Below are 13,650 nucleotides of genomic sequence, written 5' to 3' on the forward strand. Positions count from 1 at the left end.
CCTGCACTGGTTCCTGGCCTGGCTGGATACCATGGCCTGAAGCTCTTTTGGCTTTTCTGTCTCCTTCCCCCCTGAAGCCAGCTATGCATTCACCTAAGGCCCCTCTGAGCCAGTTGGGCCGAGGTGTGCAGCCCTAGGAGCAGTAACTGGGGGCGGGGACCGCTATGGAGGTGACAAGCGGACAGAGTTGGCTAACAAGTGGGCGCTGACAAGAAGACACACCACAGAGGTCCCAGGAGGCCAGGCATGAGGCAGGCAGACCCAAACTCCCTGTGTCTTCACGGGCTGCAGGAGTTAATTGTTCATACAGCATGCCTCTGTGTGTGTGTCTGTGTGTGTGTGTGTGTGTGTGTGTGTGAGAGAGAGAGAGAGACAGAGTGTGTGCACATGCACACTTATGTATATCATATGCAAACTGGCTTCTGGAAAAAATGATCCAAGGTAGGGTATGGCTTTCTTACTCCATCGCCTTCAGGCCATCTGCCTTGGACTTCCAAAGCCTTCAATGTCCATCTTAGAACTGGCCAGCCTCACAGCTCCCTTGCACTGGGGGAAAGAAATTTTAAAAGTCTCTTGTGCAAGTTAGAGCCCTTCTTTCCAAGCTTTCTTCTTGGCCCTCGCTGTCAGCATCAATTTTCTGCAGGGAGTGATTTAACCTTCATTTATTCATTAATTCTTTTTTCCCCTTAACTTCATTAGGTAAGATTTATAAAGGTGCTGAATTGGAAAGGTCACCTGTCCCTGGGCCCAGGACACAGTGGGCCTGCATCTCTTCTCATGAGTTTCCTTACAGGAGGGCTCTGGTGGTAGGGAGGGGAGGGGAGTAGCAGGGGAGAGAGTGAAAGCAAAGCCTGCAGCTCCCCAAGAAGGCCAGACAGGCAAGTGGATGTTGCAGCCTCTGCACACACTCCATGCTACCTGCTTGCTGTTGAAAGACTGAGCAGCTTGGGGAAGGGCAGGCTCCGTGTTAAGCACGTCTGGAATCCTGGCTCCACCTCTTACTATACCGACCTTCACCAAATTATCTAATCTTATTAAACCTTCAGTCTTCTCTTAGATAAGCTGTCTATGATGATAGACTCTACTTTATCAGGTGCTGCAGGGGTTAAACAAGGTGAAGATCTTGAATTGTCCTGGATGAGTCCTGGTAGTGTTGGGCAGTCGTCAGCTTACTAATCACTAGAGACTGGTATACAGGGAGTCTGTTTATTTCTCCAAGAAAAGGAAGCCCCCATATTTTATGATTGTTTCCCATCTCCAGAGCCACAGAAAAAAGCCTCAGCTCAGGGAGAAGCCAGAAGGAACCAAGCCACTGCTCGATGTCAAGCTTGCTTGCCAAGGCCCACCAGATTTCTGCAGGAAGTCGGGCTAAGCTGGCATCCTGCTTTCTGTCGTAGCCTGGCCACACGCACCGTCTCAGGCCCACCCAGCAATTACCCATAGTCAGGGGCCTTTCCCAAGTCTCAGCGGCCTGCTGGGCTTGGCCTCCAGCCATCTCATCTCTAGGAGCTGTCCCTTTCATTAACAGCCTCCCTAGAAAGAGGGGAAACAGCATAGACTAAAGAACCATGCAGGTATTTTGAACTTGCAGAAAGACAAGAGTATCTGCTTGCCGCCACCCTCCTGTATCCTTGATCTCCATGCCCCCAACGGAACTCCAGACCGTCCCAATTCACCCCACTCAGAATGAATTCAGCTCTCTGAGCTTCTCTAACTTCATGGTTAAAAACCATATACCTGGGGAATAGCTGTCTATTTGGTGCCGCCCACATTAGGCTCTAAGCTACTAGGGGACCCGAGGCAGGTCAGAGGTACCCCGTACCCTCCCAGGGCGATGGTAGAGCCAGAACTCAATCAGCGTTGGAGAAAATAATTTTAATAGGAAAGCACGGAGGGAAGCAGGCAGGCAAGCCAAGCTGAGAATATTGGGTTTGAATATGATCACAGAGGATTACAATAATTAATTTTATTTTAGCTAATATTCTTACAGTTGGGGCTTCTGGAATCCAACAGGCAAATGTATGCTCTTAGTGCAAATTGGAGCATGCCCAGAGTAATGGAGAAAAGTCTAGTCCACTCACTTTTTCCAGAATCCTATTTCCCTTACCTGGGATCACCTATTTGTTTGCCAAAGATAGGCTAGGGAGTAAATTCCAATAGAGGAAGGAACTCTTGGCCTGAGTAAATGAGACCAGTGCCTCCTCTATGCTAGATGGAATGAAGAGAGACGCTGGGCACTGGGTAGCAGCCCTCCAAGGAGCCCGGGGCTCCTGGGCAGCAGCCACAGGAGACCTAGAGTGTGGATCTCGCCCCAGGGCAGTCCTTACCGCCATGGAAATCACTTCACATGTATGATATTAGTTGGTACTGTCCTCACACTCCCAGATTTAATGAGATTCTTTGAGCATTGTTAATAAACAATGCTTGACCTTTTTAGAGTAGCAACACTGTATCATTTTATTTCATGAAATAGGCCCTGACACAACAGGCCATTTGGTATAGTTATTGTTCCGTTTTCAAATGAGTGTAGTTCTAAAATAGAATTTGGTTTTGCGACTCTCACAGTGTCCATTGAGGTCACCAGGGATACTGGTCACTGAATAGCCCAGATAGGAAGTGACCAGTAATTGTACCTGAACTTCACAGCCACTCCTCATTATCTGAGTTCTTCCCTACTACTCTGACTGTGGCCACTGTCACAACCAACAGGTCCGGCACCTAACGACACTGTAGTTTGTACCTCTATCTTGGCCTGGCTGTGAACAATTTCCTCTCCCTGTAACTCAAGCTAAATCAATATTGGAATTTATAGGAAAGAAAGAAGGCCTCACATAACCCTCTTTTGTTGTGTTTTCCTGAAGGAGGGTAGATATGAGTCCATGGTATGTCTGGTTCTATTTTGCATGTCAGTTCAATTTCTTTACCTGTGGCCCTAGACTAACATCTAGTGGCCGTGGTGTAATGATGATAAGCATCAGTACAGAGACCGAAGCTGCACACACAATTTAGTCTTTAAATATTTTCTGTCTCTGGGGTCAACTGGATACAATAGATGCCCTGTATCTCTCAGGACACACCCCTCAGGGACACATTAGTTATAGAACAAAGGTGATTGACATTTTCTGAGTCCAGTGAATAGCCTCATCCTCTCAATCCAACTTATAAGCCCCTCCTACTTCAGGGATGCCTTTGGCCCAGAGGTGTCGCTTTCCTGCATCCTAAGGCTACAGTCTTAACATATAAAATCACTTGAAACATAAACAGTGACAGATAACCATTAGAGGAGAGTCATTCTTTTACATTGTAAGAATAGAGTTGGGAATTGTCACTTTTGAGAGGTAAGAGAGAGACATATGGACAGAATACCAAGAGTCTCTCATTTGTCTCTTAACATTAAATCTAAATCATAAAACCACAGACAAGAGACTCTTACATTTGGAGACCCTTTTGTTTTCCTTTCTTTGTAATAAGTGTATGGAGTGTGCAAAAAACATGCACTCAAAAAGAGGTATCATTTCACCACCCTTTGGTCTCCTCAATGGTAAAAATAAAAACTCCAACTGCCTGATCTCTAAGTCTGTAACTAGTGACTAATCTTGATTCAGTGAGATTTCATGGGGCGAACAGTTGGACAGTTTCCAATATGACACTTGTTTATGTGTGTATATAGGAAGCTCTGCTCTTCCACCTTCTTGGCTTTGAATTGAGAAATTTAGGAAGCTATCAAATGCTACATGCTACAACATGGACAAACCTTGAAAACATAATACTAGTGAAAGAAGCCAGCCACAAAAAGCCACATACTGTTTGCTCCCATTTATATGAAACGTCCAGCATAGCAAATCCATAGAGACAAAGAACCGATAGGTGGTTCCCTAGGGCTGGAGAGGTCCGGGGGCAGGCAGAACGGAGGGTGATGCTAATGGATATAGGGTTTCTTTCGAGGGGTGAGGAAAATGTACTAAAATTGATTGTGGTCATGGTGGCACAACTCTGAATATTACTGAAAACCATTGACGTGTACACTTTACGTGGGTGAATTTTATGGTATGTGAATTTTATCTCAATAAAGCTGTTACTTAAAGAAAAATCATAGGAAGGCTGGGCCATAATTGGTGGCTACCCCATAACCTCTCCTCTCTGGTCACCACCACCCAAGAAGGCCTGGATGCCCCACCATGGGTGATGCCGGTGGGTGGCATCTGCGGGGTCTGCTGTCCTTCTTGCTTTTTCTTCCTTCCCTTCTTCTTCTCCCTGCTCTTCTGCTGCCTTGGTCTCCTGCTCTTGCCTATTCCTTCTGTTTCCCCTCTTCCTTTTCCTTCTCTCCCTACTGATCCCACCAGCCAATGGGCTTTCCTTGACCCCGGGAAACTGAAAGGGAGGGAACAAGAGATAACAGTGAAAATTAATCATAACTATAATAATAAATTATTTGTATGATGATAAATTATTACAGCTGTCCAGGACTTAATTTAATCTGCACAACATCCCCATTAAGGGGGTGAAGAAACTAAGATTCAAGCAAGCAGAGTGACATACCCAAACTTACCAAGGGGCAAAACCAGAATTCAAATCCAGGCCTGTCTGGACTCAGAGCCTAATTCTCCAAAGCATGAGAAGACCTTAAATATGACTCTGGGCTTGGTTATTCATTGATGAATTATAATAGAAGTCATTGCGGTATCTACAATCTCATCTGTTGGTCCGATACGGCCATTTATGGGTGATATCTATGTGGCGCTTCCATTCTTTATGGTTTTCATTAAGACTCTAATCCTGTCTAGAAGCCTTTCATTTTTAACTCCTCTGTTTAATTTGGCACAGCCCTAATCCTTCTTCACTACAAGCTGGAGGGAGACAGATCCCGATGGCTCTTTTCTTCTCGCAGTTGCGTGCAGCCGGGGGTGCGAGGGGGCGGCAAGCATGGTGTGTCATGAGTGTATGTGACGTGAATATGTGTGTGAGCATGTGATGGGAGTACGTGTGAAGTGTGTATGCTGTCAGTGTGTTGGTGTGGAATGTGAGTGGATGGTATGAATGTGTGTTTGTGTTCATGAGTGTGTTTGCATGAGACTATGCGTTTGTGGAGTGAGGGGTATGTGTATGTCAGGGGGCTATCATTCACTGTATCCTATTTTTTCAGAATCACACACATTCTTGAGTTGAGGCCTAACCATTGGTTTCCAAGGCACAGGGGCCGTTCTCCCCTCCCCCGTCACGGCCTGCCAGGCTCTCTTCCCTAAGACAAGCTTGGAGTTGGAGGGGAGTCTTGAGTCCAGCCTGTCACTCATCAGGGACCTTGAACTCCTGCTTAGAGCTCCCCAGTAATGGAAATCTCCCTTCCTCCCCACTCTGTTGGTTTATAGAAAAATTCTTCCACTGGACTATTCTTTGTGAGGGAGGCCTAGAGTTGTTTTACTTTGTTTAATTCATATGTAAAAAGTCTACTCCCAAGGAACCAGTAAGAAAAGACATCTAAAAGCGACATCCTTTTTTGTGTCCTTTGCTCTCCCCAGAGTACACACCAAAGCTCGTTCCCTCTGCTTTGGCTTGTGATGTTTTCCTGCCCAGGACACTATACTCTCCCCCTCCTCAAGTCCCACCTCCTCCATGGAGCCTTCTCTGCTCTTCAACTCACGCTTGACACCCACCTTCTCTGGACCCCCCCAAAGGGCTTATAGGAGGTACAATGCCTAGCACCTAAAAATATTCTGTCTCTGGGTCATCTGGGTAAAATTCTGGTTGACCCACACCACACATTTCAGCTACCTATTTCCCGAGAGAGTTTGGGCATCAGGGCCGCCAGATACGATGGTTCAGGTTGTGTACTGTACAAAGGCATCTGGCTGAGGGCCAAGTGAGGCTGAAACCAGGTTTTCACTCATCTTACCAAGCCATGCACCTAGAGGGGGCACCTTTCCCAAATTGCACAAAAGGACTCTTATTGGCTAGAGGTGGCCAGGGAGCCCCAGAGAGTTCAGTCCTGTTGTCTCAAGGCCCCCAGTAGCAGCCGGAGGAGTGCTTACTGAGGGACACAGGGAGTGCTGCCTTCCTTCCCCACTTCTCGGCAGATGAACCTGGCCCCCACAGCCCTCCTTCAGAAGACCTTGACCCCTCTGAGTAATCCCACCACACTCCGGTCACCACTTAGCTCCACATGCCCTCATCTGACTCCGGCTTAATTTTCACTTCTCAGTACCTGCCTTTTAGAGTCCTAAATCTTTTTTTCACATCTTTGTTATGTCCTTCCAACTAGTTACCAAGCTTTAGGAGGGTGGAGAGCATACTTGCATTCCATTTGCTTTCGGCCACCCCTGTGACATCTATCCAAGGACTCGGTCCCACTGGGGGCCAAGTTAGTGTTGTTGACACACTGAGCCACCAGCTGAAAGAGCAGAGAAACCAAAGTTCTGTGTTCAGAGCCATGAGTCAGGGCATCGACCCGTCTCCCAAAACACCAGCTCAGCCGGGCATCTCGGGGGACAGAACCCATCTACTCAGCCTCCCTCCCGCTCTGGTCCTAGTTACCTGCAAAAGGTTCCTAAGGATTAGAAAGTTCTGGAAGAACTCAGCCTTATCTCCTGGTTTCTGTCTAGGGTGACCCAAAGTACTGGACAGGAAAATGAAGAAGTGGCCCTGCCCTTCACCAGATTAACCTTTAATTATCACTTAGTGAATCATCGATTAGGCTTCTGATGGGCCGTGGCTTGGCAAGGACTAAAGCTGTACCCCTTCAGATGCATGTTTGGTTTGGATGAGGGACAGGCCCGCACGGAGGCAGAGCATCCCAGGAAATGGCCTTTAGCTGGGTCTATGGCATGGTTTGGTTGTGCCTCTGCAGAAAAATGTGTGAGGCGTGTCTAGCCTGCAACAGTGGGAAAAGTTGCCTTTTTTTCCTCAAGACCTCCAAGCCCGGGTCCCTGGCTGACCCCCTCCACTTCCATCTCCACCTCTCAGCATTGGTACTCCCTCAACCCACCCTCACACTCCAAAATAAAGCATTCAGGAAGTCACTAAATAGCAGTATTGATGCTCCATCCCCGCATGCCCTGAAATGATAATGCGTCACCCGTGGTGCGTATCCAGACGGAGCCAGATTACGCTCAGGTGGTTAAAAGTCCAGGTCTAATTAGAGTTCCAGGGAATCAAGCCATTGTATTATTAATGATCTTCCTCCAACGTTCTGATTAAAACAGTAATTTTAATAAGCACAGCTCGATGCTAAGTGTTCACTGAGCACCTAATTACATCAGTTATAACTCCAAAATTATTTAAAATTCCCTTTTTCCACCAGACCCTGCATGCACCAAATAAAAGAGAGACTCAGACAACTCGGTGATTACTTGCTGTAATTAATTTCTTAAGCACCTGTTTTTTTTTTTTTTTTTAAAAAAGGAAAAGAATCTTTTGTCTCTCTTCCACCTCCCTACCTCCCCCTCCACCCCTTTGTATCTCCAGAGGCTCTGTGACATTGGTTACATTAGAGGCCGCCACTGAAGGAGGCCACGAACAGAAAGAAGTGAGGAAGGTAAAGATTTGAACAGTCCCTGCCACCACCCTTCAGGCAAGGGGCGGCTGCAAAGCTCCAATCTGCACTGATGGCTCAGACAGGGCTGGGCACTAGGGGCAGGGAGGCCGGAGCACCCAAAGGGCTTCTAACCAAGAGCCGGTTCCTGATCACATCCCTGTCTTCCTTAGACCAGCTTCGGATGCCTTATTTAATGATCTCAATTGCATCTCCAGGAGGGCAGAGGCAAACGGGTTGAGAGCCTTCCCATTGTGGCTGTCCACAAAGTCTTCTGACCCTCGAGCCACTTGAGTTAAAAAAGAGGCCTCAAAAAAATAAATAAAATTCAAAAAAAAAAAAGAGGCAGGCAGAGAAAAAAAAGAGACCTCACACCAGTTCACCCTGTTCAAGGACACCAGAATTTTAGAAAGAATGGTCTGCTGAGTCATCTGAGAGTTGAGCTGCAGAGTTTTCTTTTAAAAAAAATCATAAGTTATCCATAAGTTATCAGTCTATCTCCGGAAATAACACCAATAATTCCCCAGCGTGTGTGCGATAAACTTGATCGTGAACAAGGCACGTCTGTGGCTCTCACTTCACATGATCCTCGTGACAACAAATGAGTTAGGAACGGCAGTTGTTAGCATTCGCACACCCAATCAGTACGCCGAGATAGAATCAAATCGCAGCTTTATTCTGTCTCCCACCATCGCTTTACTTACGTGTGGGGCAGGCTGCATAGCTCATCAGCTCACTCTTGGATAATAAAAAGTCTTTCACGTCTCAAGCACAGTCTCCATTCAGAAGCATAATGCCCAGTTCCAGACCAGAAGAAAAACTCTGGCCTTGATCGATGCCCAGATCTTTCTCTCCCCGACCCCCAGCCTGAGCCGGCGCACACTCCCCGCTTGCGGGGATGAGAGGTGGGGAGGCGTGTTTCTTCCCTTTCTGTCACTTACCTTCCCGCACTCGAGCTGTTGTTACCCCTTTAGAAGAGGAGGAGGGGAAAGGTCAGGGAGGTCCTTCTCTCTTGAACTGGAATTGTCGCAAGACAACCTCATGCTCTCCGAGCAGGCTGGCGTTTCTGACCTTTTCGGGGCTGAGTCCTCCCTGGGCCTGTGGACACCTCTCTACCAAGCTGCTTTGGCTTCTGCTCCCATCAGGCGGGCAGTACTTCCTCTTATCCCGCCACTCTCTCCTCTGCCTCCATTAGCCTTCACGTGAAGATGCTCACACTAGTGACTTAGCCCCACCTCCAGGGCTCCTCTTGGACAAGTAGTAAAATACTGCCAGGCCAGCTCTCCTTCCTGAGGTGTCCACATCTAGCTGTGATGCAAGGCAGACCTTGCACATCCTCGGCCTGCCACCATCACCGGGGAGCTCAGTGGCCTCCCGCGGTCCTGCCTTCACTCTGCCTCCTAAGAGCTCGCCACCTTACCCTCTGGATTTCCTGCCTCCTGGCTTCTCCCGTCCACTCTGACCCCTACAGTCCAGAGGATGCATCAGGCTTTCTAAGTGGTCCTACTGAAGGGTGGCTAGGTCACAGCATCCCAAGGTCCTCCTCCAAACATCTCACAAAATCCTTTTGTCGTTCCTTCCACCCTTTCATTGCATTGATCTGGGTCGGGGATCTAGAATAAAGGGTAGAAGAATCATGAACTTGGATCTTAAGAATCTACTCTGAAATCTTGCATGACAGTCGGCCACCGTACTTTAGCAAGCTGCATTCATTATATCTCGGTGCCTTGGTGGATGCTTTAATTTTGACATCCGCTAATATTTACAGATGTGGAAAGTGAGGCTCAGAGAGGTTAAATGGCTTACCCAGCACAGCTGAGTACCTAGTGTGGCTGAGCCAAGTTCTTCTGACAGTAGCAGCCGTGTCCTTTCCGTGACACCATGCGCCTCTGCTGGGTTAGAAACGTCGTCTATTTAAGCAAACCACATAAAGCCTTCACATCACCTAATGGATCCCAGCAGAATGCCAGCAGTCTCAGCCACACCTAGAGAGTCGTTGCATAGTTCTTAGTACACTTACTTAAGGAGCTTAAAATAAAACCTGCATCACTGAGTAAGTGTGATTAGCTTCTCAGCAGGTATCTATAGACATATTTTATGTAGGAAACTGGAGTTGGAACATACAGGGATATCCCATATGAAGAAATGAAAAGCAGAGCCCTGTGCATAACCTAAAAAGAGAGAGACCTCAGAAGAGCTTAAACAGTATGTTTGCGTCTTGCGAGTTGGGCAGGAGGTCAGAGTCTAGATTCAGAGAGAGGGGTCACAGAGGTTGATGGAAGAAGGCTGTGTGGGGCAGTCATTTGCACGTGTAGGGGAGGGAAGGACATTCTGATAGCAGGAATGCATGAGCGAAGAAAGTTATGGAGGCAGGACCACGCTGAGCAGGAGAGGAGACCAGCCTGCCAGGGGTGGGATTCATGCCGACAGAAGAGTCCAGAGTGGGAAGTTCAGCCTGGGTGGGGAGTAGAGGTTAAAAGACTGAAACATTGGGCTGGGGTATTTGGATTATAAACTTCATCCAAGAAGCATTTTTTTCGTGTTGTTTTTGAATTTTGTTTTTTGTAGGGGAAGGTATTGGTTTTTGATTGTTTTTTAGCTGAGGCCATCATTACAAAACACTGCCTCTGGGAAGCCTTCCTTGATTTGCCCTTCTTCTTTGCTCTTGTAGTTTTACCACATCTCGGTCATAGTGCTGTTTCGTTATGATCTGGGGGTCCATCTGTCTTCCTGACCATACTATGAGTACTTCAGGATCAGGGCCATGTCTGTTCATCTTGGAACTTCATGCCTACACAGAATACAGAATTAGCCAGTCCCTAATGTATTAATGATATATATCTCAGGCACTGGGCTAAGTGTTTTCTAACCCATGCCACCCATTATGCCTAAGAGGCAATTTCGTGAGGAGTTCTGCAGCCAGCCTGCCTAGGTTTGAATCCCAGCTCTACAACTTACTGGCTATATGACTATCAACAAATTCACTGTTTCTTCCTCATCTGCAGATAGCAAGTCTTATAGAAGTATGTGCTATAATTATCACCATTTTGCAAATCAACAAATGGGGCTCAGAGCTGAGTAACGTGCCAAAGGTCACGCAGCTAATAAGCAAAGGGGCTGGGATTTGGACCTAGGCAGCTTGATTCTAGGGCCCATGCCCTCAACGACTACACCTTTTTGAAGAAAAGAAAAAATGAGGGTGTGCAGAACACATGTAGTGTGGAGAGAAGGAGAGGGAGACCAATGGGCCATCAGCCACCAGCCCGCTGTGAGGATGGGGACCTGCAGCTGGGGCCAGTGGAGGGAGGCAGCAGGCATGCCATGGCAGGGACAGACCTAGGACACATCATGAGAGAAGAAATGCAAAACTTCTCCTCTTCCTCCTTTCTCTTCTGTTTCCACCACCCTGGCCCTCCGTGACTTACCCCCGAATCACTTTTCTGACCAGCCATCTCGTCCTGATACATGCCCATTCCTGGGCTTCTTCCTGTACCTTTTCATGTTTGTTCTCCGTTCATGCTTTTCTCTCCTCACAGAATGCCCTTCCTCCATTCCTGCCTCTCAAAATATCGCCAAGTTTTCAAGGCCTGCTACACATGATGACACCTTCCTGGTCCCTTCAGCCCGAAGTGATCATTCCCCGTTGAAACTCTTATGTGACATCTTTCACTTTCTAGCTTCCCCACCAGAGGGGATGCTTCTGGAGGGCACTGGAGGGCCATGACTAACTCGGATTTGCTATACCACAGCACAGGACTTGATACCTGGTGTGTTGAATAAATGAGTAGACGAATGAAGGACGGATCCGTAGCTGGATGGACTAATGTATGAGTAAATGAATGAATAGACCAATGAACAACTTATAAGTACCAAGTGTATTTCCACCACATGCAGGTCCACCCAGTTATAAAGCAAGTCTACATGAATGTAGATGCCTGAGGCCATGCCAATCAACCTGTACTGGCTAGTCCCCAGGGGGCAGAGCACTGTGGCTCTGTAGTCATCGCTGCCTCGGTGGAATGGTCTTTATTCAATTGGCCAGTCTCTGCCAGTTCCCAAAGCAGCACCAAGGCCCGGGATTCAGCAAAGCATGGGACCCTCCCTGCCTCATACCACCTTGCCAAGGTTAAATGAACGAACGGCATGAATGAAGAAGTGAGCTCTATACAGAAAGGAAATTTAAAAATTTTAATACAAGTGTAGGAGACTATTTTCCTCAGGCAGAGATTTAACTTACACTCATATCCTCCACCTTTCTCTCTGTCTCTTACACACACATGCACACTCGTCTACCTACCTATTAACGTGTCCCAGGAAGCTGTGAGTGACAAGAAACTGCTCTGTCCTTCCCTGGGGAGCTAGTCACTTAGCATACTAAGAAGAACCAGAGAGAGTATTTTCAGATTTGATGTGTCAGGGAGGACAAGATGGCCTCATCTCAGATGGTTAGAAAGGCAAGTTGAGAAATGATGGAGAAGATGTACGCCATGGGTCCACGGGAGACCAATATTCATAGCACGAGGGTCCAGTGGCTTCCTGTCTACTCAGAATTGTACGATAGCTTAGGCAGAGAGGGGGAGGCCCGTCTCAGATCCAGCGCCCGTGGGTAGAGCTTTCTTATGTGCACAGCTGTCGACAGGGGTGGACTGAAGAGGGGCCAGGGCACTTGAGCTTTTGACCAGATCCCATTCCAGCTTTCACCATCTGGTAGGATTTTGCTCTCCCTACATCAAGATGACCTGGGAACTTCAACCTGGGGTCCCTTCAATACCCCAGAATTCCACAGAAGGTATCAAGGATGGAAAATCAGCACACAAGGAGTCCCCAAGGCCTTACTGGCTCCCATCAATAACCCTGAGTGGCAACATCAGAGGCGGAAGTGCAGCTGGGCACTGGGAGGCAGGAACTGGAGCCTGGTGTGGAGACGATGCCAGGAACTCTGCTAAAGGGAACTCGTTAGGGCCCCCTTGAGGAGCAGTGGTGTCCTGAAGGCCCCACTTTCCCTCCTAGACGACTCCCTGAGTCCTCTTCTCAAACAACACTGAAGGTAGCCCCATCCCCTACCGAGGCAACAGCAAAGGTGTTCTTACCCCAGATCTCCGACCAGCCTCTTCTCGGGCCCACACCCTCTTGTCTGGCTCTCCTGGTGACTGGAAGGCAGGGGAGCCAGAATTTGAAGGGGTGGGGCCCAGAAACCAGGACGTATTAGGCAGATGCCAGCTCTCAGATAAATCAGGCTCCATGTGGTAAGGCTACCCTTGGGCTCTCTGCATCCAGGGGCCCCACTGGAAAGTCTGGAGGAATAGAAGTGTGAATGAACGAATGGGAATGGACAGGTGAAGGGGCATCCCTGCTTCGTTACTCTATCCCTTTGCCATCACCACTTTTCCCCTCTGGGGCAGACAAGTTGATGTTGGCCCTGTAGGGAGCTTTGTGGGCCCTGGCTAAACCCAGGCATCTGGTTTCCAGGTGAGAGATCTGATTTAGCTATTTCATAGACCCTGTATTTCCCAAATCCTCTCGTCCCCTATTTCCTACCCCACCTGCTTTCCCTAACTGAATAAATCCATGGTTGTCATGGAGACAACGTAGTATCAGCCTCTCTGCTTCTTTGTAGAACCTTCCAAAAAACAGCACTAGAGAGGGCCCTTTCTGGCACAGGAGTCCTGTCTGAGAAAGTATGGTATGGTATTTGGAATATCTGCTTTGCCCATTTGCTTTCTTCCCTCTTTGTACTTCTTCCTTGCCCAAGTTCCACCTTCTTCCTTAAGAGACTAAGCTCAATTCGACTTTTTCCAGCCAAGAATCCTGAATTTCAGTGTTCTTCAGCCTCCAGTAGGGATCATGTCATGAATAAAGACAACAGTTTGAGTGGCTGTGTAGACCTAATTCTCCCCATATGATAGATAGATCAGCAGCAGTCTCAGCCCAAAGAGGCGAGGTAGCTTACTCAAGGTCAGCCTACACAGGAGTGCAGAGTCTGGGTGAGGGCCCTCTGCAGCTTCCTGCGCAAACACTGCCGCTTTCAGTGGGTCTGCACAGAGAGACTGAGCATGATAACTACCACTATTAAGCACCAACTGCATGCAAGCCTCTTTGTGTACAGATGTCACTTAAACCTCAAA

At 47.9% G+C, this 13,650-nt stretch overlaps 1 protein-coding gene across 5 annotated transcripts in view; it reads left to right on the forward strand.

The window, feature by feature from the left end:
- PLXNA2 (plexin A2) overlaps positions 1-13,650 on the forward strand; it is a 216,721-nt gene that overhangs the window by 114,194 nt on the left and 88,877 nt on the right. Inside the window, exon 5 of one of the 5 annotated variants that reach the window (XM_067729109.1) lies at positions 1,262-4,096. The exons of the other annotated variants lie outside the window; for them this stretch is intronic. Within the exon in view, the coding sequence (XP_067585210.1) occupies positions 1,262-1,372 (111 nt within the window). The 3' untranslated portion in view covers positions 1,373-4,096. Of the gene's footprint in view, positions 1-1,261; positions 4,097-13,650 lie in introns of those variants that run through there. 5 annotated transcript variants of the gene reach the window in all.

The sequence above is a fragment of the Pseudorca crassidens genome, chromosome 2, assembly GCF_039906515.1.
Source record: "Pseudorca crassidens isolate mPseCra1 chromosome 2, mPseCra1.hap1, whole genome shotgun sequence".
Classification (NCBI taxonomy): domain Eukaryota; kingdom Metazoa; phylum Chordata; class Mammalia; order Artiodactyla; family Delphinidae; genus Pseudorca; species Pseudorca crassidens.